The sequence below is a fragment of the Gossypium hirsutum genome, chromosome D05 (assembly GCF_007990345.1).
Source record: "Gossypium hirsutum isolate 1008001.06 chromosome D05, Gossypium_hirsutum_v2.1, whole genome shotgun sequence".
Lineage (NCBI taxonomy): Eukaryota > Viridiplantae > Streptophyta > Magnoliopsida > Malvales > Malvaceae > Gossypium > Gossypium hirsutum.
Genome location: NC_053441.1, coordinates 12,695,887 through 12,720,118, shown reverse-complemented (window position 1 = coordinate 12,720,118; position 24,232 = coordinate 12,695,887). Strand labels below are relative to the sequence as shown.

At 34.1% G+C, this 24,232-nt stretch overlaps 1 protein-coding gene across 2 annotated transcripts; it reads left to right on the top strand.

Moving 5' to 3' along the window:
• Positions 1–1,075: 1,075 nt before the first annotated feature.
• LOC107906001 (BOI-related E3 ubiquitin-protein ligase 1) lies at positions 1,076–3,385 on the top strand. Of its 2 annotated transcripts, none has more exons than XM_016832813.2 (3): positions 1,076–2,029; positions 2,157–2,520; positions 2,669–3,385. In XM_016832813.2, exons 1-3 carry the CDS (start codon positions 1,974–1,976, stop codon positions 3,251–3,253), a joined length of 1,005 nt encoding a protein of 334 aa, XP_016688302.2. In that variant the 5' UTR covers positions 1,076–1,973; the 3' UTR covers positions 3,254–3,385. The 2 variants fall into 2 exon arrangements, with proteins under 2 accessions (XP_016688302.2, XP_016688301.2); XM_016832812.2 differs by having other exon boundaries at positions 1,100–2,029; positions 2,154–2,520.
• Positions 3,386–24,232: the final 20,847 nt, after the last annotated feature.

Here is a 24,232-nt window from a genome sequence, read left to right as displayed (position 1 = left end):
TAATGCAACTAAAGTAACTTAATGGTATTTTTGTTTTAATCTAAAAACTATAGAGAAATAATAATATCACATTAAATCTCCTACATATCTAACTATGTATCATGCAAAATCAATTGAACTCCTAACTACTTGTCACACAAAATTGTCTAGCTTCTTTATTTTTTATAAATATGACAATATAACTACCGTGTGAGTTCTTAATCTTAATGACCTAACCATATTTAAGCCTATGAATTAATTATTTCATCAATTAGCCCTCAAGTAAACAGGAACGATGAGACAAATGACAATTATTGCACTTATTGCCTATTAGCCAATCCTTATATGGATTAATGTTGGACTAAATTAAGTGTTTCTTTGCAATTATCATCCATATCTTAATTCCATTAACTGCTTTAATTAACATTGCACAATTCTATTCTATTGCACCTCACCCAATTAATTAATTAATTTTATTTTCTTATTAAAATTATTACTTAGGAGGTCCCTAGGATAATTTTATTCCATACACTCTTAAAAAAATCAAATAAGTTTATATAGCAAGAGATTTAACATTTTACTGTATAAAAATAAGTTTAGATATTCTTTTTTATTGTAGTTCAATTCCAAACCAAAAAAATTCATTTATAGACCAATAAAACTTTAAAATATTAACTTTGTTAAACAATAATTTATGTTTTTAAAATAGTAAATGTTAAATCTAATTTAATTTAATTTTTTTAATTTTTTATTAATATAAGGACTAAATTGATGAAAAAATTAATTTGATCGAGAAATCTTTGTATTGTAGAGAAAAAAATTGGATTAGTGTATTTAATTATAACAATATATCAACAAATTATAAAAGAAACACCCACCAGAAAACCTTGATTAAATTCCTTCATAAATATAAATGAAAAAGGAACATGTTGATTTAAAATGTCAACAATAACTCATTAACATTTACGTTTTATTAGTTAAATAAATCATTTTCTTTTAGTTCTTTGAAACAACGCAAGAAAATATTAAAAGAAAAAATACTGTAATAACGAGGGTCCCACTATAGATTTATGCATTCACTGGCATCCCATGCTTATTTGTCCGTACAGAGACAACAGCTGAAGAAAGAAAGGGGACAAAAACAAAGCTAGCAAAATGAGAAACCGTAACTGGGCCCACAACGGCAACCCTTTTTCTTTTTAAACATTTAATTTTTTTTTTAATTTTGTATTATTACCAGTAATAAAGGAGAAAGATCCCACACTTCGCACGTGCGATAAGATAGTGGGGTCCAGGACTGGGTCACGTTCACAACGGGCCTTCACCTGTTTTTTGTTTTGTTTTTTAATTTTCTTTTAAATTGTTGATGATGATGACGCAGGGGGTTCTTGGACCGTAGTGAGCGGCTGCTTACGTGGAAGAAGTGCATGTAGTTGAGACGTGGCAGATATGCCGGATGTCAGTTACTCGGATAAATCACAGCCACATTGTTTTTGGTTTTAAAAAAACACACGTTGGACAGACCGAAAGGAAGAAAAGGAGATATCGAAATTCCCTTATTACCCCTTCTAGTCCACTTTTAACCGAGACAAGCACGGGGTGAAGAAAAAAAAAGTAAATGTAAAAAAATAAAAATCCCCCTAAAAAGGGGAAGAATTTATATGGTAACCAAATCTAAAGACAAAAGCTGCCACCCCATGTTTTGCTATTTTGTAAAGGAAAAATTGTGTGCAATAAATAACAATTTGATCCCCCCCCCCCTATTATAAACAAACAAAGTCTTCCTCGACTTTCTCTCAAAACCAGTCGCCACCTATATCTGTGTTTATCTTTATTTGTTTTGCAAGCTCATCTCTTTCCCCCTTATTCTCTCCTGCTTCAAAGCCAAAGACTCTCTCTCTTCCCTTTGTATCGTTCCCTTTTCTCTCTTATTTCTAAACTAAATTCCGTTGAAGCAAAGAATAAAAGAAGCCCACACCTTAGCCTTTTATCCAATGGCAGTTGAAGCTCCTCATATGAATCCTTTCCCTCCTCAGTTAATCACCAACAGGTTCATCTTCTAACTACCTATCTTCTTCTTTTTTTCTTTATGACAGATGGATTCTATCGTTTTACTTTGTTTTCCATGTTTGTTCTTGTTTTGACATGAGTTCTGTTTTTTTTTGTTGTTGCAGCAGTGGTTTTATGAAAACAAACCAAGGGAGTGGTAATATATGCAGTGGCCAGGTGGATTATTGTATTCCGTTGGTTGATTCAATGAAACAAGATTCCCAGTTTTTTCCATTATATCAATCCCTTGTCTGTGATCCGATTTCGGCCAAAACTTCAATCAATAAAGCTGACAGTGGCCTTACCTATAATATGAATATCCCAGTCTCCGCAACAAGAAAAAGGCCCAGAGATTCATTCATCAATGGCTTTGATTCATACACTGTCTCCCAAAAGAACGAACTTTGTGGTGTTTCCTCTGTTCTTGATGATGATGTCTTCTCCCAGATCCAACAACAACAACAAGAAATCGAGCGTTTCATTGCTGAACACGTAAGTTTTCTGACAAAAAAATCCAACTTTTCTTAATACAGTCGTTTCAATAAGGGGAAAAAAACCCTTTCTTTTTTTTTTCCGTTAATGCTGAGTTAACATGGCAATTTAATGATATGAACCCTTTTTTATTTTGCATTGATTACAGACAGAGAAAGTGAGGTTTGAACTTGAAGAAAGAAGAAAAAGGCAATCGACAATGTTGATTACTGCAATCCAAGAAGGGGCAATGAAGAAACTGATGGAAAAAGAAGAAGAGATGCAGAGAATGGGGAAACTGAACTGGATTCTTCAAGAAAGGGTTAAAAGCCTGTACGTAGAGAACCAACTGTGGAGAGACCTGGCACAAACAAACGAAGCCACTGCCAAGTCCCTGCGTACCAATTTAGAGCAAGTCCTGGCGCACGTCAGCGACGAACGCCACTTGAGCGGCGGAGGCGCAGCCGCGCTGGCCGATGATGCGGAGTCTAGCTGCGGAAGCAGCGATGAAGGGTGGCGCACGGTGGTGCCACCGCAGCCACAAGGGAGCGGTGGATGTGCGCCGGATAAGGCGGTGGTGGTTGGGAATCATAATATTAGGAAGTGTAGGAAGTGCGGGGAAAGGGAGTCAAGTGTGCTGTTGCTGCCATGCAGGCATCTTTGTCTCTGTACAGTTTGTGGGTCCACTCTGGTAGGCACTTGCCCTGTTTGTGATTCTATTACCAATGCCAGTGTTCATGTTAACATGTCATGAAACAATTCTTTTTTTCTTTCCCCCTTCTTTGTTAAGATTCCTTTACTTAGTCAAAACTCCCCCAGGAAAACAGAAAAAAAAATGCAAATATCTTTTTAGAAATGGATCATAGAAAAAAGAAATTCAGTATTAGCATATCTTTCATTTTATTCTTTAATTTTTTTGTCCATTTTTATTTGGCATTGAATGATGATTTTCAGTAGTTTTAAGAAGTTGGGTCAGATGCCTGAGAAATTTTGATGAATTGAAAGGACATCTGCAATGAAAAAAGAAAAGATATGGGCATATGGGGTTTAATCAATTGGTGGTGGGCTGACTAGAGAGAGGGAATCTTTGAGGGAAGGCATGTAGATGACCAAAGCGTAAAGTAAAAATGGCAGAGTTGAGATTATTGTTGAATTACAAAGTGGGGACAATTATTCATTTTCTGTTCTCTGGCAACACAATCCTTTTACTTTCTCTTTAATTAAAGAATGAGTTGAATAGGCATTAGATACTATTAGATTTCTGATTTCAAGGGGTTAGCTTTATCGGTTCTTAGCTTCATTCCTTCCTTCCTTTACTTTTTTTTTCTTTTAATCTTTTGTATGAAACTTAAAGAATCTCATATGGAGGTGGTCGCTTAATATTTCCCCTTTATCCTTCTCCACACCTATCAATGATTTAGAAAATCAATTGTATCTGAAACACAATCTTTGCATAATCTAACAGTAACAAAGGGTAGGGCAACTTTTGTTTTAATGGGTTTAAACTTTAAATTCAGTTTCTTACCCTTTAATTTGAGTACAACATCTCTTGAATAGTTACATCATGCAGGATGTCATCTCAATGTCTTTGCTGTTAAACCACACATTGAGGTGGCATGACATACAAGGCAATAGCCAAAAGGTGAGTTGAGAAATGGAGTTTTAGGGTATGGCCTCCCTATCACCTATGACAAGTACTATTAGGTGTAAAACCCAATTACCCTAAGTTCACACTTCACATAGGAAGAAGAATTTAGTGGTCACTCTAGCAAATGATAACAAAATGTAAAGCAATTGTACTTTTAAAAGAGAAAATATAGTTAGAGGAACTATATGCGGAGCAATTAGGTATAAACTGATATTGACTCCTCAAAATTTGGTAATCTCAAATTTATTAACAACTATTTATGAATTTTTTTTCAGATTATATCTATTGTCTCAAATTTTGGATCGAACAGAGTTTGAATATAACATTATTAGAAAAAATGATCACAAATTTAAAAAATATAGAGAAATTTTATTCTTTAATTTTCTATTTATAAAGTTTCCATCTTTATTCAATTCAAATAAGTAGACAGTATGATTATAGTTTGTACTTACTCCTCAATTGAAATTAGGTGAAAAGAAATGAAGGATATACATGACTCAAGATTTCATTTTCACCTTTTCAATGTCTTTTGTTTCTTAGTCCAAATTTCTTCATTTCATAAAAGCTTGAAAGGCAAAGGCATCTAAAGTGAAAGGTTGCAAAAAATTGTACATGTTTTCAATCGGCTTGTCAGATAAATCATGTCACTCATTACTATTTTCAGCTCCCACCAAACATGAAGATTATATTATGATGTAATCATATCACTATGAAATATATTTGACAAAATATCACCAAATCCGTTTCCTTTGGTCAGGTGGGATGCATGCTCTCGAAATTTTCTTCTCATAATTATTGGAATAAGAAATTTAAATGACCGGCAAACTTAAGTATGATGGGGCTCAACTTGATACGTCAACAACCGAGGAATTGGAGCTATCGTTTTTTGTAGGCAACCAAGTGTTAGATATCTTTTGCTTTCCCATTGATTTAATTACCTCTCCCTCGACTGAGTAGTATTTAACACCATCCTACTAGCTACCTATGGTTGCCTAACCTTGAGAAGCTACTTCACATATTGTAAGCTATCTACCCAACACTCTACGAAAGGTTTAGTTATTTGGTTCTGGATTATTGTAATCAATATTCAAATATGTTTATTTTAACTAGATAGTTAAGATAAATAAAATACTTGTATTTTATAGGATAAATTGAATATTGTAATTCCAGGAGTAGACGTGTCACCTTGTAAACCCTAAATAAACCAAAATTATAATACTTGTGTAAATTAATATACATGGTTAGGTTATCAATAATTAAATATTGCTTAAACTGGTTTGAAAATTGTAGACTCATTTACTCCAAGTTACCTAATGATTTTAAAATAGAACTTGAAGCTTCAATTCTAAAACAATGTTGTTGAGTGATCAGTGTCCTTCAAACTTGAATTGAAGCAACCATCCATTTGTTATGTTTTTCTTACAATGTGACGCACATCATAAAATTTTTATAAAGCGTAAATGATGTCTAATTATTAAAAAGAAATAGATAAATAAAGAATTAAATTAAATTAAAAGGTAGTGCATAGAAGTGAGAGAACGGGGGGAAGTGGGAAGGTGGTGTTGACCGTTGACACGTCCCACAAACTATAAAAATTATATTAAGTAGAACAAATTTATAGTTTAATTAAATGAGATAGATAGAGGGAAATCTGTCTGCATGGGCATGGCAATGAGCAGTCCCATAATTTAAGTTTTGCTTGGAAAGATAAAAAGATAAAAGATTAAAAAATAAAAAAAGAGTGATATTTATTAAATGTGAAGAGCGACCAATGGGAGAAAATAATTTTGTCTGTCTGTCAGCATATACCCCACATACTTTCTAATAGGCGTGATCCAGGTGTTCACTCCTTCCTTTCCACACACATCCTTTCATTTCATTTTCTTGTCTCTCTCTGTTATATTAAATGCCATACGTAACACTTAATTTTACATGGTTTTAGATGTAATTTTACAGCATTTCTTAACAATATTTGTATTTTTTTATGTCATTTTATTGATTCTCTCCCCTTTGTTTTTTTGTTTGTTTTATAATTGTCTAGTTTTTAATATACACTTACCAAATTACCATGATCATAGCTAGTGAGTACTCAACAGTGTGAAATTATTGTAATACTTTCTACTTGTATAAATGTGTATTTGTAAGGAAGCGTTTCTTTTTCATTTTTAATTAATAAAAATTTTAATATTTAAACATTTAATTTTATCATTTTAATTAAAATTTCAATTGGTTCTTATATAAATTTTTAATAAATATATTTTTTACATATTATTCATCAAAAAATAAAAATCCTCATTCATTTTTACTATACACAATAAAGAAGGGCACACTGTCGCAGAGAAGCACCCAAAACCCTTTCAAATAAAACAATAATATTGTTGTTAATACTAATTTATTAGAGTTGGTTAACAAAAAATCTAAATAATAAAAACATATTTTTAATTTTAATTTTTATGAAATGCTGATCATGAGGGTGAAAAGCCGACAACATCGGAGAAAGGGTGAGCGACAGAGAGCGAGGAAAAAAGCTGGTGGTAGAAAATAACACATTGGCCGCGGAGTTGGGGGGTTTGCTTAATTAGAACAAACATCAGAGAAAAAAAGAAAAAAGGACATAACCTGTAAAAAATTTGTCACACTGTGACTATACCCTTTCATGGAGGGATCCACGTGAAAGAGAAACGACTTTTGCTTTTCATTACTACCCTCTCGCCCTTTTTCCCTTCTGGGTTTTCGACACGTGTAACTCTGACATCCTTGTTCACGGTTTCCCCTTCCCTTCCCCTTTCATGTAATGTCATGTTTTTGGGCCCTGTTTCTTTTTCATCTTTTATCTTCTTTTCTGTCGAGTTTCACTTTCTTCTAGTTACTTATTCGATTAAAATTGCTTTCTTTTGAGTTACCAATTAAAGTTTCTCGTGACACAAAAAATTGAGATAAGAAAATAATAAAACAATAAAATAGGGTTGATGAAGAAACCATGAATTTATTTAATAGGTGACACTGTTTTTCAGCACCAAATTCAAACTTCATACCTCTTATTTTCTTTCACAAAAGTCTCAGTAGTTGTTACCATGCATCGACGAGTTTCCATTTGGGGGGGGGGAAGGGGTAGAAATTTCAACATGCATGTAAGAAATGCAAGCAGACAAACACTACTTTACCAGGTTTAACTTTCAAAGTTAGGCAGACATCATATATGTATATCGCCAAGAAGAAAATGCTGAAGTTTATAATGGATTACTTGAAGAAATTTATACTATAAAATTATGGAAAAGGTTAATTTAGTAAAGGAAGAAGTGAGTACCCAAATGATAGACTTTTGATGAAAGTCAATAATAGAAAATTGACTTTGATGTTTGAAAAAAGTAGATGAAACGTTCTTACCGCTTGAATTAGGTTTAGGTTAGATTTCATTGAATACAAGTGGGAGTTTGATATAATTTGGATATAATTAATAAGTTTTCACCTAAATTTAATTTTAATAAAACAGTAAGAGCTTAATTTATTTTTATTTGTAATATGAATTAAAAGTTGGGTAACCAAAATTGATTTAGATCTAGAATTTCATTTTTCTATTTTTGGGTAGTGGGAGAATTTCAATCAATGACTGCTTGCTGTTCAGCTGACCAAACCATAATTTTCTTCAACTTGAAATTGCCTTTGAAATGTCCCCATATATTCAATGGAGGTTTTTAACAAATCATGGTCCAAGTCCTCAAACAACATATATATATTTATAGATAAAGAAGCTTCTTTTGAGATATTGTCTGACTTAAAAACTGACTCAATTAATTAATAAATTATATATATTTCTTGGGTGGTTTTGGAAAGTTAAGTTGAAAATGTTGTACAGATGAGTTCAACTTCGATGAAGAAAGCATGGAATAATGCTGCAAAGACAATGGCATATCACCAACTGCCCTCCACCCCTTACATCAATTGATATATCATGATCCATTTTGTTTACTTCAATGACATGTATATAGGCAACAACTATGGCTAAAGGGGACAAGCTAGCTTACAGTGCTCACCAAAGAGATGATTGTTAATCATGATATATAAATTATTCATTTCTCCATTCATATTAAAGTCAAGAATATATAAGAGATTTGTTTCTGTATACTTGTTATAATTATTTGCTTAGGAGCCGCACAATTAAGCATCAACACCCAAACAAGCATTCTCTCTCTATAAAATATATCAGTCTCTTTTTTGTAATTAATTTATTTCCGTTCCAAGTGCAAGCTTCGAGATTCCAAATCGAGATGAGGAATAAACATTCAGCCAAAAAGATAATTTGTTATCACTTAATAATAATGGCATCCATGAAAGCAACGTTTGGTGATGGGAATTTATTTATTTTCAAAAAAGGAGTAAAAAATTCCACATGATTCCTCCATTGTCAAGTTTTGCTTGTTTTATGTTCTTGTCCCAATCCCCATTTGAATTTTATAAAATCTAGACTTAGACAAATGGGAATAAAGATTAATTTAGTGATTGTATCATAGTCGAGTTTTTTTATTATAATCAACAATCACTTTGATTGTGACCACCTTTGCATGATATTATTATATATACATTCTTGACTAAAATAAATCAAAAGCACTATTTCTTTACCAAAAATGGATTCCGAATAATTAAACGACTTACTTTAAAAAGAAAACTTCTACTTTACTCGATATAAAATTATATATATCATTTTATTTTTAATTGTTGGCCAAAAATTTTATTTATTTAAAATTTTGGTTTTATTAGTATGTGACATCATGACATTTTTTTAAATAAAAGTCATCACAATAAATAAATTAAGATTTTCAATGGATCGAAACTCATGAAATTGACAATTACTTATTAATTACTATATTTTTTTATATTATAATAACTTTGGTATTTTTATGATACAACTTAAATTTAACAAATGTTTTCAGACTACATTTTAAAACTGACTTAATATGTTATTTACTTATTTTATATTAATAATTCTAGTAGGATGTAACTACGATCTTCTTAAATATAAATTATTTTCAAGAAAAATGGAGAAAATTGCTGGTGTAACGTCGTCTTCCTGTGGCCGCATTGGACATTCAACTAAGAAAGTACATCGTAGAGCAGAGGAACCACCTGACCCTGATGATCCCATAGTGGATGTGAAAGGAATGGCGGTGAACATGATTCGTGGCACAAACGAATCGTTGAAAGATAAATTGATGGGTAATAGTGTTGATGGTGAGAAACTTAGAAGGAGGAGAAGGATGCTAAATCGAGGGGTCAGTTTGTTAGAATGATGGTTTTTGTGGATATGGGGAAGCCTTTAATCTCAAAGTTCAGGATTGACGGAAGGATTCAACGGGTTGAATATTAATCCTTACCCATAATTTGTTTCGATAGTAGAAGGTAAGGGCATTATAGAGAAGCTTGTCCTCACAACACATGGCAAGAAATAGATATGGTGCCGGAGAAAGATAAACCACCAAAGAGGGTAACAATGTTACAAGATGTAGAAGCAAAGAAGTATGTGATGGGGATGATTGTTGAACGAAGCCAATGGAGGAAGACAAGAACGATCGTGGCAAAGGCGGATGGCATTGTGGAGGCTAACATCGTAAGTGGTTGCAAATTTCTAATTTTGGGTGGGAATCATGGGGAATTGGTAGAGGAAAATCTGGGGAATTAAATGATAACGATGTCAACAAGTTTTTAAGGGGAAAACGAGGGAGATTAAGGATTTTGGAAAGGAATGGTAGTATGGTGGAAAAGTAGATAAGGGAAAACGCAAAGGCGAAGGAAACCCTAAGTAAGGGTAAAGGGAAAAGGCTAGTGTTGGTTGATGGGTTGAAACATAATAATAACAAACTAAAACAATCCAATAAAATATGTGGGTCATCTATTGGGCCAAATGTTAAACCTTTTGATGATTGATAAAAAAATGGGGTCAATTTAAATTGTTAAGAAAGTTGGTCAGATTAATTTTCAAGCGGTGGGTCTATTTTTAAACGAGAGGAAAAATGTTTTAGTAAAATTTCTTTCGAAAACAGGTATGTCACAAAAAGAAAGTAAGGGCCAGTGCTCTCGAGTTTTAGATTCACAAAATAAAATGGGAGAAAATATTGGTCAAATACCAGATGATGAGAGAGAAAGTAGAATAAGTTGTAACATCGGTCAAGAACTGACGAACCTGTCGAAAAGTGACTAGCCTTTAATGTTAGTAGTGGGGGAAACAAAATATATTCTATAAGTGCTAAATCGTGAGGTTGGGGAAGAAATGGAAATGAAGAGGAATGTTGTTGATGTTAAAGGTTCGGAGAATGAATTTCTAGTGGATATGGGGGCTGCATGGTTTCAATGGTAAAAGCTTATTTCTTTATTTTTATCTGATGATGGTAGATTTCAATTTTCATTTTTTTTGAATTGTTGTGGGTGTGGACACACCCGTTCAACAATTTTTAAAGGATTATAGAACAGAGTTTTCTCCAGATTTTGTTGCTTTTTTTTGAAACTCGAATTACTGATCTTAAGGTAGATCCAGTCATTGCGATATCCAGTTTTGAATATTCTTTTAGAATCGAAGCATTAGGCTTTGTAAGGGGTATATGGTTATTTTGGAATGAGGGCACTCGGATGGAGATTTTTAAAGTTCATCCTCAATTTGTTCATATGCGAATCCGTGATGATAGAAGTCAGCACCCTTTTTTTGCACTACGGTTTATGCATGTCCACAACGAAGCACAAGGGTTTAATTGTGGGGTAAGTTGAATCAGATTACCACTTAAGTGAGCCATGGATGATTGCAGGTGATATTAATGTCATTATATGCTCGGAAGAAAGACAGGACGGTTCTGAACCTAGTTGAGTAGGGAGTATTTGTTTAAGGTCTTTTTTCTTACAACATAGACTTCTTAATTTAGCATTTCAGGGACAAATGTTTATGTGGAACAGTGGAAATTCATTTCAAAGATTGCATCGATCTATTTGCAATGAGTGTTAGCAAGCTTTTGCATCTAACGCAACTGTGCGGCATTTACACAGGCTGAAGTCTAACCGTCATTCGTTGTTGATCTCGGCGTATCCGAAGAGGTTAAAGGAATGAGACCGACCTTTTCATTTTCTTACTAGTTGGTTGACGCACCCTGAGTATCAAGATGTTGTGTTAAAATCTTGGAGTAACGAAGCAGACATTGCGGTGAATTTAGAGAACTTTACTTAGTTTATCCAAGTCTACAACAAAACAATGTTTAATAGCAATTTTTCTAGAAAAAACAAGGATGAAATTGGAACACATACAAAAAGCTTTGAAACAAAATAATAGCACGAGCCTTAGATTTAGGGAAACAGAAGTGCGACTTGACATTGAAAAAATTCTGAACCAAAAGGAAATATTTTGGTTTCAGAAGTCTAGGAGTGAGTGGTTACTGATTGGGGATAGAAATACAAGTTTCTTCCATAATCGTACAATGAAGATGGGTCGACAGAACCGAATTGTGAGTTTGAAAATAAAGGGTAATGAGTGGTGCCATTATATTAAAATCATTAGGACAAATGCGGTTGAGTATTTCTTACTGTTATATACAGTGGACCCATACTCGATTTGGGGATTTATTGTCAAGTGGAGTTTTCCAAATCAAGAATCTCATATTGTGAGTGATTTATTTGTCGAGGTCAATATGGAATAGATTTAACGTTCTATTTTTATCCTGGTCTCACTCAAAGCGTCGGGTGTGTATGGTTTTGATGTCAAATTTTACCAAGCAAATTGGGATATCGTCGGAAACAATGTCTTTCAGATGGTTCAATATGTTTTCTCGGGAGGAGTTTTAGACCCAAAACATAACAGAACTCTCTTGACCCTTATTCTTAAAAGCATTGGTGTAGAGTTGATTAGTCAATATAGGCCCATTAGCTTATGTACGGTTCTGTATAAAATTATTACAAAGACTATTATTATTCGTCTTCGATAAGCTATGAATGTGCTAAGAAAATAGAATCAATCAAGTTTCATTGCATCGCAAAACATTACTGATAACATTATTGTTGTCCAGGCATCGATTCACACTATGAAGAATACAATGTGCAAAAAGGGTTGGATGGTAATCAAGGTAGATCTTGAGAAGGCTTATGACAGGGTGCAGTGGGATTTTTTAAATGACACTCTATTAGATGATAGGCTTCTAGAATCGTTTGTTAGAATAATCACGTAATGCGTTTCATCATCGACAATGCAATTGCTTCGGAATGGTTGCTTTTCAGATAACTTCAAACCAATTAGAGCAGTGCTATAGGGAGATCTGTTCTGTCCATACCTTTTTGTTCCTGGCATGGAACGATTGGGTTACTTGATTAAAATAGCTATTGAGGAAGGAAGATGGGAATTGTTCATGCTTTGACGTAGACAATTATACGTGTCCCCTCTATTTTTTGCTGTTGATCTGGTGCTTTTCTGTTGAGCCGATGAAAATGGAGCGGATTGCCTAAAGCACATTCTAAATCAATTCTATCGTTTCTTTGGCCACAAAGTTAACGGAAAGAAGACTCGATCAATTTTTTCTCACAGTGTGTCTGAGGAACTAGCAACAGTTATATGCGGAAAGCTAGGTTTCTCAAAAGTTCACAACTTGGGGAAATATCTCAGTATGTCATTTTTTCACAACAGAGTATGGACAAAAAATTTCAATTTATTTTGGGTAAGATCCGGAATCGACTGAATGGGTGGGATGCTAGTAAGTTGTCATTTTCTTGTCGCCTCACATTGTTTAAGTCAGTATTACTTACGATTCCCAATTATTTTATGGCTACGACTAAAATTCCAATCACGATCTACAAGGAAATTGACAAGCTAGCTCACAGTTTCTTCTGGGGAACTTCAAGCTTAGGTAGAAAACCATCACTCGTTAGCTAAAAAGATTATTATATGCTGATGTTGAATGGAGGTTTAGGGATTCAAAAGTTTTAAGTCCAAAACAAACTCTTTCTTTTGATGTTGAGGTTTAATATATTCGCTAACTCAAAGAATTTGTGGGTTTGTATTCTATGTAATAAATACAATGTTCATGGAATATCCTAGAAGACATACGTCGAAACAACTGCTCGTTCATATGGTGATCCATTACGAGTTTTTGAAATGATGGTAAACAAGTCTACATTTGGACTAATCGTGATGGGAGCTTGGTAAGTTTTTGGAATGATACTTGGTTAAGAGGTTCTAGTCCACTAAAGTCACAGTGTTCTAGTAATGAATCGTTGGAAGAAACTCTTCGTGTGTGTGACCATGTGACGCTAAAAGGAGAATGGAATACAGAATGATTATCTATGATGCTCCTCAGGTATATTGTTGTCCGAATATGTGCTTATAACAGGTCATTAAGGGACTCGAGTTTTGATCAAATCTTTTAGTGGTGGCTGTCAGTAGGGAATTTCTCCAATGTAGAAACATAAAAGCATTTCTTCAAGACTAGTGACCAAGGCAGTTTGGGTATGACAGATTAATTTCAAGAGTTTCGGCACCGCAACGGGTGTGAGTTTTTCTATGGCTACTTATCCTAAATAGACTTTTGACGAACAAGGAATGTACAAAGAGAGTTTTTCTATGGCTGCCACACACGACCTCCTCACTCGACCATGTGTCTTATTGAGCTTAGGTGCAAGATTGTTTGTAATAGCCTGAATTTTTAGTGGTGTCGGAATGGTGATTCGAGATCACTAAATCTGACAAACGAGTAGAAAATATTATAAATTTAGTAAGTATAAGTTAAATGTGAAGTTAGGAAAATTTTTGAAATAGTGAATAGTGTACTAGGAATAAATATTAAAATAATTAAAAAAAACGAGGTATCGAGACCTCGAAGATTTTAAACCGAGCCATAAATATTTTTAGAAATATTTATAGAGTGTCATTGAGTTGGTATTAAAGTTTCGTTAGAAAATTTTAACGTTTGGATAGTTAATTAACTAAAAAGGACTAAATTGAGAATAGTGTAAAATTTGTTAAATTGTGATTAAATAGCTTAAGTGACTAAAGTGGAGGGATTTAAAAGGCTATTAGACCCAAATTATATGGGCTGGACGGTTGGGTAAGAAAAATCAGCAGAATGTAAGGAGAAACAGGGGCAAAATTGGAAACTTAACAAATTAAACATTTAAAACAAAGACAAAAGTGAAAAATCTAGAGATCTCTTCACAATTTATCAGCAAAAACGCCATAGGAGGTCTGGAATAAGCTGGTTTTTCATATTTTTGAATCATGTAAGTTTAATTCTTGATTATTTCTTCTAATTTTTGTGATTTTGATACTTTTACAATTAGGTCCAACTAATTATTTCATTAGTTTTTGATTCCATGGCTGATTTTGAAAGTTACCATTGATTAGTGTTGGATTTTTATGATGAATAAACATGAAATTGAAGCTTTAATTTTGTTATATGATGATTTTATTAAGTAATTTTGATAGAAATTGATTTTAGGGACCTAATTGTGAAAAAGTTGGGAATTAAGGTTTGGTGTTGCGGTTTTGAGTATGAAAGGCTATGTAGTAGTCTAAAATAGTTGGAAAAAGGTGTTAATTGAGAAAAATTAGATCAATTGAGGGGTTAATTGAGTAGGGATCAAATTGTAAAAACTGTAAAGTTTGGGGTAAAAGTGTAACTTCGAAAATTAAAGGGCATAAATTGTGAAATGAATTAGAATTGAATTAAATGCTGATGAATGAATAAATTTGCATTTTAGATCGAGAACCTGAAACAAGTCGAGGAAAAGAAAAGTAGCCGATTAGTCCCTGAACTTTTACAAATTCTGCAAATCGATCCAGGTAAGTTCATATGGCTGAAATTTAATGATTAAATGTTAATTTCATGAATTATACAATGTATGATGAAATGTATTTATTGTTGAAATGAGAATAAAATAAAAATGTGAAAATCGAATAAATGATCAAATTAAGTGGAACACCGGATTTGAGTACTTCTGATCAAGAAACAAAGTGATAAGTGGCTACACTTACAAAGTGATAAGTGGTTACACTTATCTGATCAAGAAACAAAGTGATAAGTGGTTACACTTATCTGATCAAGAGACAAAGTGATAAGTGGCTACACTTATCTGATCAAGTGATAAAGTGATAAGTGGTAGCTTCAGCTACACTTATCTGATCAAGTGGCAAAGTGATAAGTGGTAGCCTAGCTACACTTATCTGATCAAGGACAAGTGATAAGAGGTCATATGTCAAAGTGAAAGTGAAGTACTCAATTTTCCGTAACCGTTCCTTAATTTTGATCAAGGATGGTAAGTGACAAATGGGCCAAAGGAATTATGGTAAAAGAATAAGTAGTAGTGAGTTTATACCAAGGAACTCACCAAAGATTGTGGTTGACAGGTAAATTTAGTAATGGTGTATATTGTATAAGTGTACAAGTGTTTGGTAAGATTTATGTTTTATGCCTATGAACTTACTAAGCTTTTCTATAAGCTTACATGTGTGTGTTTATTGTTTTTGTAGATTAACGTATTTATACATTCGGAGGATCGGATCTACATCAAGAATCACACTATCCAGATATACTCCGGTAGTTTATGTTAAGCAACTTTTTGGATTTATATGGCATGTATAGGGAATTGAAGTAAAAAGTAAATTTGAATGTTATGGTTGCGTTAGATATCGAAATATATACATGTTTTTAGTTTGAAATGGTTGATTGGTTGAACTTCATTAGTATTTAAATGAAGTAGATGAAATACTGGAATTGGTTGTGATTTGAAATTTGCAGGGAAGGTTAGACAATTATAAAGGGGTTATATTGAATTTTCTTTTAAAAATTGCAATGGAGCAGTTCTTGGACAGCAGCATTGATGTAACTTTTAAAAATCACCAAAAATAGTGGAAATAGAATTAGAAGTTGAGTGAGATATGAAATTAAAGCTGAAAGAGTCTACTTTCATATAAAAGAAGTGGAGTAAGCAAAAGAATTATATACTTTTAGATATTTGAATTTTAGTGAAACAGGGCAAGAATGTTTTGAAGTCCCCTGTTCTGACTTTAGAAATTCATTAAAAATTGTACAGAAGGAATTTTGAGTTATAATTTATATGTATAGACTCCTTAATGAGTCTATTTTCAGTAGAAATAAGTTTGATCACCATATGAAGCCTTTAATAAGAGATAATTAAATTTTAGTGATGAGTGGTTAGGATAGTCGATTAGTGAAACATGGGAGACTTCAACTAATAAACTGTACTAATTGGCTAAAGAAAAAATTCTGAAAAATTTATGATGAATAGATATATGAGTCTAGTTTTATGCAAAATTTACGGATCTAAATTTCGAGTTTTGTAGCTTGAATTATAATTATTTTAGTGACTGCTGTACAGGAGGACAGCTTTATTATGAATGATGAAATTAAATTTGAAAGTAAATTTTTATGCCCCGAACTTTTAAGTTAAGTCAAGTAACGCCTCATGCTCGACTCCGGCCATGGTCTCGGGTAAGGGGTGTTACATTTTAGTGGTATCAGAGCCCGGTTTAGCCGGTCCTCGGAATATGTGTGAAGTGTAAAGTGTTTAGAAATACATGCCATATAAATCTGTGATAGTGTGATGTGTATGATCCGATCTAATCTTTGTTATTTTTATAGATACTCTCCGATTATAAAGATGTCAAATTTACCTGAACGTACTGATCAAGAAGAAGTTAACAGTAGAGCACAGAATTCTGAACAAAGAGCAAGCAGTGATGTTCCGATTTCCCAAATGCGAGAGCATGAATTAAAGAATATGATTTATGGGATTATGAATCAGTGGTATACTGAAATGAGGCAAGAAAGAAATCAGGCTGAACCACCTCCTCCCCCTACTGCTCCATCGATGGTACCCCCGGTTGCTCCTCCACCTTCTACAACGACTGAATCTAGTAAGCGTTCTCCATTGGAAAGGCTTAGAAAACTTGGAGCCGAAGAATTTCGGGGAAGGACTGATGATGATCCCGTCAAAGCTGAATATTGGTTACAGAGTTTGATAAGAATTTTTAAAGAAATGGCTTGCTCACCAGATGACTATTTGAGATGTGCTGTGTCTCTGTTGAAAGAAGAAGCTTATAGTTGGTGGGAGACGATCGAGGCTGTGGTTCCGGCAGAGAAAATTTCTTGGGAATTTTTCCAAAATGAATTTAAGAAGAAATATGTGGGCAGACGATATTTGGATAAAAAGAAAAGGGAATTCCTCGACCTACGACAGGGAAATAAATCAGTAGTTGAATATGAAAGAGAATTTGTCTACCTCAGCAAATATGCCCGAGACATTGTATCTACTGAAGAAGAAATGTGTATCCGATTTGAAGAAGGGTTAAATGATGAAATTAGAATGATGATTGGGGGTAATGAAATACGAGAGTTCGTTGTTCTGTCAGACCGTGCTCAAAAGCTTGAAGAAGTATACAATAGAAAAATGCAGCGGGATCGAAAAAGTAAAGAGCCATTCAAAAGAGGTGCTTCTAAGTCATTTTCAGATTTTCCAGTGAAGAAATCTAGAGAAGAAATTAATCGAACTACATCAGTGTCGGGGAGATCGGGCAGGGATAGACCAAGACAATCTGATTTCAGGGTATTCGATAGACCTGTAGCAAGTGTGAGCAGTGTTCAGAATGCTTCACGACCTAAGTGTCAATATTGTGGAAGATATCATTTCGGAGAATGCAGGACTAAGATGGGGGCTTGTTATAAATGTGAGGCTACTGATCATCTTATTCGAGATTGTCCCCGGCTGCAAAAAGATGAAGTGGAACAGAAAGAGATACAGAGAACCATTCCTCAAAGAAGTAGACGTTCGGGCCAGAGCAGTGCTACAGGGACTACCCGTTCGGGTACGAGGGAATCAGTTGGTCGATCAGAGAATAGAGCACCAGCACGTACCACGCCATTCGAGCAAGGGAAGAAGCTACGGCTCCTGATGTAATTGCTGGTACTTTCTATCTTTATGATGTTATTGTTTATGCATTGATAGACCCTGGATCTACTCATTCATATATTTGCACTATGTTAGCATCTGAAAAGAATTTATTTGTTGAATCCACTGAATTTGATATACAAGTTACAAATCCATTAGGTCATAGTGTGATGGTTAATTTGATATGTCGTAATTGTCCACTGAAAGTGAAAGGCTATGAATTCCCCGCTGATTTGATGTTGTTACCCTTTCGGGAATTTGACATTATTCTGGGGATGGACTGGTTAATGAGACATGATGCGGTGGTGAATTGTCGTGATAAGCAAATCAGTTTGAAATGTCAAACAGGAGATGTAATCTCAGTTGGGTCAGAAAACATGGGCGATACAGTCAGAATTATTTCAGCTCTCTCTGCTCAGAGATTATTACGCAAAGGCAATGAAGCATTCTTGGCCTATATCCTTGATACTCGGGGTTCTGATTTAAAGCTCGAACAAGTGCCAGTGGTGAATGAATTTCCTGATGTGTTCCCTGAAGAGTTACCCGGTCTACCACCTGATAGAGAAGTTGAATTTGTAATTGATGTGATCCCCGGAACAACTCCTATATCAATGACACCGTACAGAATGGCTCCAGCGGAATTAAAAGAGTTGAAGGCGCAGTTGCAGGAGTTATTAGATAAAGGGTTCATCAGACCGAGTATGTCGCCCTGGGGTGCACCTGTCTTGTTTGTGAAAAAGAAGGACGGTTCTTTAAGACTGTGTATAGATTACAGGCAGTTGAATAAGGTAACGGTAAAGAATAAATATCCTTTGCCTCGTATTGATGATCTGTTTGATCAGTTGAAAGGTGCTGCAGTATTTTCCAAGATAGACCTTCGATCTGGGTATTATCAGTTGAAAGTTAAAGAGTGTGATGTGCCGAAAACTTCCTTCCGAACTCGATATGGTCATTATGAATTTTTGGTGATGCCATTTGGTTTAACCAATGCTCCTGCTGCTTTTATGGATTTGATGAATAGAATTTTTCAGTCATATTTGGATAGATTTGTGGTTGTGTTCATTGACGATATATTGATTTATTCAAAGACAGAGTCCGAACATGCACAACATCTAAGGATTGTATTACAGACTTTGCGGGAGAAACAGTTATATGCGAAATTCAGCAAATGTGAATTTTGGCTTCAGGAAGTTGCGTTTTTGGGTCATATTGTATCAGCTGATGGAATAAGAGTGGATCCAAGTAAGATAGCGGTAGTGGTAAATTGGAAAGTTCCAAAGAATGTTACTGAAGTACGGAGCTTTCTAGGATTGGCAGGTTATTATCGCCGATTTGTCAAAGATTTCTCAATGATTACCTTACCGTTGACTCGATTACTACAAAAGAATGTTGAATTTATATGGTCAGACGAATGTCAGCAGAGTTTCGATCAGTTGAAAAAGATGTTGACAGAGGCTCCAGTGTTGACTCAACCAGAATCGGGCGTACCGTTTGTAGTATATAGTGATGCGTCTCTGAGTGGTTTGGGTTGTGTACTTATGCAGTCAGGAAAAGTGGTGGCATATGCTTCCCGACAACTGAAACCGCACGAGAAGAATTATCCTACACATGATTTGGAATTGGCAGCGATCGTGTTTGCTTTGAAGATATGGAGACACTACTTATATGGTGAGAAATGTTATGTGTATACTGATCATAAAAGCTTGAAGTATTTAATGACTCAGAAAGAGTTAAATTTGAGACAGAGACGATGGTTAGAGTTGCTGAAAGATTATGATCTTGTCATTGACTATCACCCAGGGAAAGCAAATGTCGTAGCAGATGCACTTAGTCGGAAATCATCATTATTTGCATTACGGGCATTGAGTGCTCATTTATCTATTAATGAGGATGGTTCTGTACTAGCGGAATTAAAAGCTAAACCTGTGTTCTTTCAACGGATTCGGGAATTACAAGATGAAGACCCAAAATTGATGCTAAAACGACAGATGGTTCAAAATGAGTTAAGCTCAGAATACTCCATTGATGAAAATGGTATGTTATATTATCGTAATAGAATATGTGTTCCAAATAATTTAGACTTGAAAAATGATATTTTATCAGAGGCTCACAGTAGTATGTGTTCTATTCACCCGGGGAGTACAAAAATGTATTGTGATTTGAAGAAAATGTATTGGTGGCCTGGAATGAAACGAGAAATCTGTGAATATGTAGCAAGATGTTTGATTTGTCAACAGGTGAAAGCTGAGCATCAAGTGCCGACAGGGTTGTTACAGCCATTATGATTCCAGAGTGGAAATGGGAACATGTCACGATGGATTTTGTATCTGGATTACCAGTAACTCCGAAGAAGAAAGATTCGATATGGGTGATTGTTGATCGGTTAACTAAGTCGGCACATTTTATTCCAGTCAGAACAGATTATCAGCTTGAAAAGTTAGCGGAGTTATATGTGTCTGAGATAGTGAGGTTACATGGGGTACCGATATCTATTATTTCGGATCGAGATCCGAGATTTACCTCGAGATTTGGAGTAAATTACAGGAGGCTCTGGGCACCAAATTAAATTTCAGCACAGCTTTTCATCCCAGACAGATGGGCAGTCAGAGCGAGTGATTCAGATTTTAGAAGATATGTTAAGGTGTTGTATACTTGAGTTCGGCGGCAGCTGGGAAAGGTATTTACCTTTAGCCGAATTTGCTTATAATAATAGTTATCAACTAGTATTAAAATGGCACCGTTTGAAGCTCTGTATGGAAGAAAGTGTAGAACTCCATTATATTGGACTGAATTAAGTGAATCGAAACTGGTGGGAGTGGACTTGATTCGGGAAACTGAAGAAAAAGTTCGTATTATTCGAGATTGTTTAAAAGCTGCCTCCGATCGGCAAAAATCATATGCAGATTTGAAGAGAAGGGATATAGAGTTTAGTGTGGGTGATCGTGTATTTTTGAAAGTGTCACCGTGGAAGAAAGTTTTGCGGTTCGGCAGAAAGGGAAAACTCAGCCCACGATTTATCGGGCCGTATGAAATCATTGAAAGAATCGGTCCGGTAGCTTATAGATTGGCTTTGCCCCGGGAACTTGAAAATATTCATAATGTGTTTCATGTGTCTATGTTGAGACGGTATAGATCAGATCCATCACATGTAATTCCTCATACGGAAATAGAGCTCCAACCTGACATGACTTATTCAGAGGAACCGGTGAAAATTTTAGCTCGGGAGGTTAAAGAGTTGAGGAATAACGTGTACCACTAGTTAAGGTGTTATGGAATCGACATGGATCTGAGGAGGCAACCTGAGAAACGGAGGAATTGATGAGATTTCAGTATCCGAATTTATTTCCAGGTACGAAATTTCGGGGACGAAATTTCCTAAAATGGGGGGGAGAGTTGTAATAGCCTGAATTTTTAGTGGTGTCGGAATGGTGATTCGAGATCACTAAATCTGACAAACGAGTAGAAAATATTATAAATTTAGTAAGTATAAGTTAAATGTGAAGTTAGGAAAATTTTTGAAATAGTGAATAGTGTACTAGGAATAAATATTAAAATAATTAAAAAAAAAAAACGAGGTATCGAGACCTCGAAGATTTTAAACCGAGCCATAAATATTTTTAGAAATATTTATAGAGTGTCATTGAGTTGGTATTAAAGTTTCGTTAGAAAATTTTAACGTTTGGATAGTTAATTAACTAAAAAGGACTAAATTGGGAATAGTGTAAAATTTGTTAAATTGTGATTAAATAGCTTAAGTGACTAAAGTGGAGGGATTTAAAAGGCTATTAGACCCAAATTATATGGGCTGGACGGTTGGGTAAGAAAAATCAGCAGAATGTAAGGAGAAACAGGGGCAAAATTGGAAACTTAACAAATTAAACATTTAAAACAAAGACAAAAGTGAAAATCTAGAGATCTCTTCACAATTTATCAGCAAAAACGCCATAGGAGGTCTGGAATAAGCTGGTTTTTCATATTTTTGAATCATGTAAGTTTAATTCTTGATTATTTCTTCTAATTTTTGTGATTTTGATACTTTTACAATTAGGTCCAACTAATTATTTCATTAGTTTTTGATTCCATGGCTGATTTTGAAAGTTACCATTGATTAGTGTTGGATTTTTATGATGAATAAACATGAAATTGAAGCTTTAATTTTGTTATATGATGATTTTATTAAGTAATTTTGATAGAAATTGATTTTAGGGACCTAATTGTGAAAAAGTTGGGAATTAAGGTTTGGTGTTGCGGTTTTGAGTATGAAAGGCTATGTAGTAGTCTAAAATAGTTGGAAAAAGGTGTTAATTGAGAAAAATTAGATCAATTGAGGGGTTAATTGAGTAGGGATCAATTGTAAAAACTGTAAAGTTTGGGGTAAAAGTGTAACTTCGAAAATTAAAGTGCATAAATTGTGAAATGAATTAGAATTGAATTAAATGCTGATGAATGAATAAATTTGCATTTAGATCGAGAACCTGAAACAAGTCGAGGAAAAGAAAAAGTAGCCGATTAGTCCCTGAACTTTTACAAATTCTGCAAATCGATCCAGGTAAGTTCATATGGCTGAAATTTAATGATTAATGTTAATTTCATGAATTATACAATGTATGATGAAATGTATTTATTGTTGAAATGAGATAAAATAAAATGTGAAATCGAATAAATGATCAAATTAAGTGGAACACCGGATTTGAGTACTTCTGATCAAGAAAAAAGTGATAAGTGGCTACACTTATCTGATCAAGAAACAAGTGATAAGTGGTTACACTTATCTGATCAAGAACAAAGTGATAAGTGGTTAACTTATCTGATCAAGAGACAGTGATAAGTGGCTACACTTATCTGATCAAGTGATAAAGTGATAAGTGGTAGCTTCAGCTACACTTATCTGATCAAGTGGCAAAGTGATAAGTGGTAGCCTAGCTACACTTATCTGATCAAGGACAAGTGATAAGAGGTCATATGTCAAAGTGAAAGTGAAGTACTCAATTTTCCGTAACCGTTCCTTAATTTTGATCAAGGATGGTAAGTGACAAATGGGCCAAAGGAATTATGGTAAAAGAATAAGTAGTAGTGAGTTTATACCAAGGAACTCACCAAAGATTGTGGTTGACAGGTAAATTTAGTAATGGTGTATATTGTATAAGTGTACAAGTGTTTGATAAGATTTATGTTTATGCCTATGAACTTACTAAGCTTTTCTATAAGCTTACATGTGTGTGTTTATTGTTTTTGTAGATTAACGTATTTATACATTCGGAGGATCGGATCTACATCAAGAATCACCTATCCAGATATACTCCGGTAGTTTATGTTAAGCAACTTTTTGGATTTATATGGCATGTATAGGGAATTGAAGTAAAAAGTAATTTGAATGTTATGGTTGCGTTAGATATCGAAATATATACATGTTTTTAGTTTGAAATGGTTGATTGGTTGAACTTCATTAGTATTTAAATGAAGTAGATGAAATACTGGAATTGGTTGTGATTTGAAATTTGCAGGGAAGGTTAGACAATTATAAAGGGGTTATATTGAATTTTTTTTAAAAATTGCAATGGAGCAGTTCTTGGACAGCAGCATTGATGTAACTTTTAAAAATCACCAAAAATAGTGGAAATAGAATTAGAAGTTGAGTGAGATATGAATTAAAGCTGAAAGAGTCTACTTTCATATAAAAGAAGTGGAGTAAGCAAAAGAATTATATACTTTTAGATATTTGAATTTTAGTGAAACAGGGCAAGAATGTTTTTGAAGTCCCTGTTCTGACTTTAGAAATTCATTAAAAATTGTACAGAAGGAATTTTGAGTTATAATTGTATATGTATAGACTCCTTAATGAGTCTATTTTCAGTAGAAATAAGTTTGATCACCATATGAAGCCTTTAATAAGAGATAATTAAATTTTAGTGATGAGTGGTTAGGATAGTCGATTAGTGAAACAGGGGAGACTTCAACTAATAAACTGTACTAATTGGCTAAAGAAAAAATTCTGAAAAATTTATGATGAATAGATATATGAGTCTAGTTTTATGCAAAATTTACGGATCTAAATTTCGAGTTTTGTAGCTTGAATTATAATTATTTTAGTGACTGCTGTACAGGAGGACAGCTTTATTATGAATGATGAATTAAATTTGAAAGTAAATTTTTATGCGC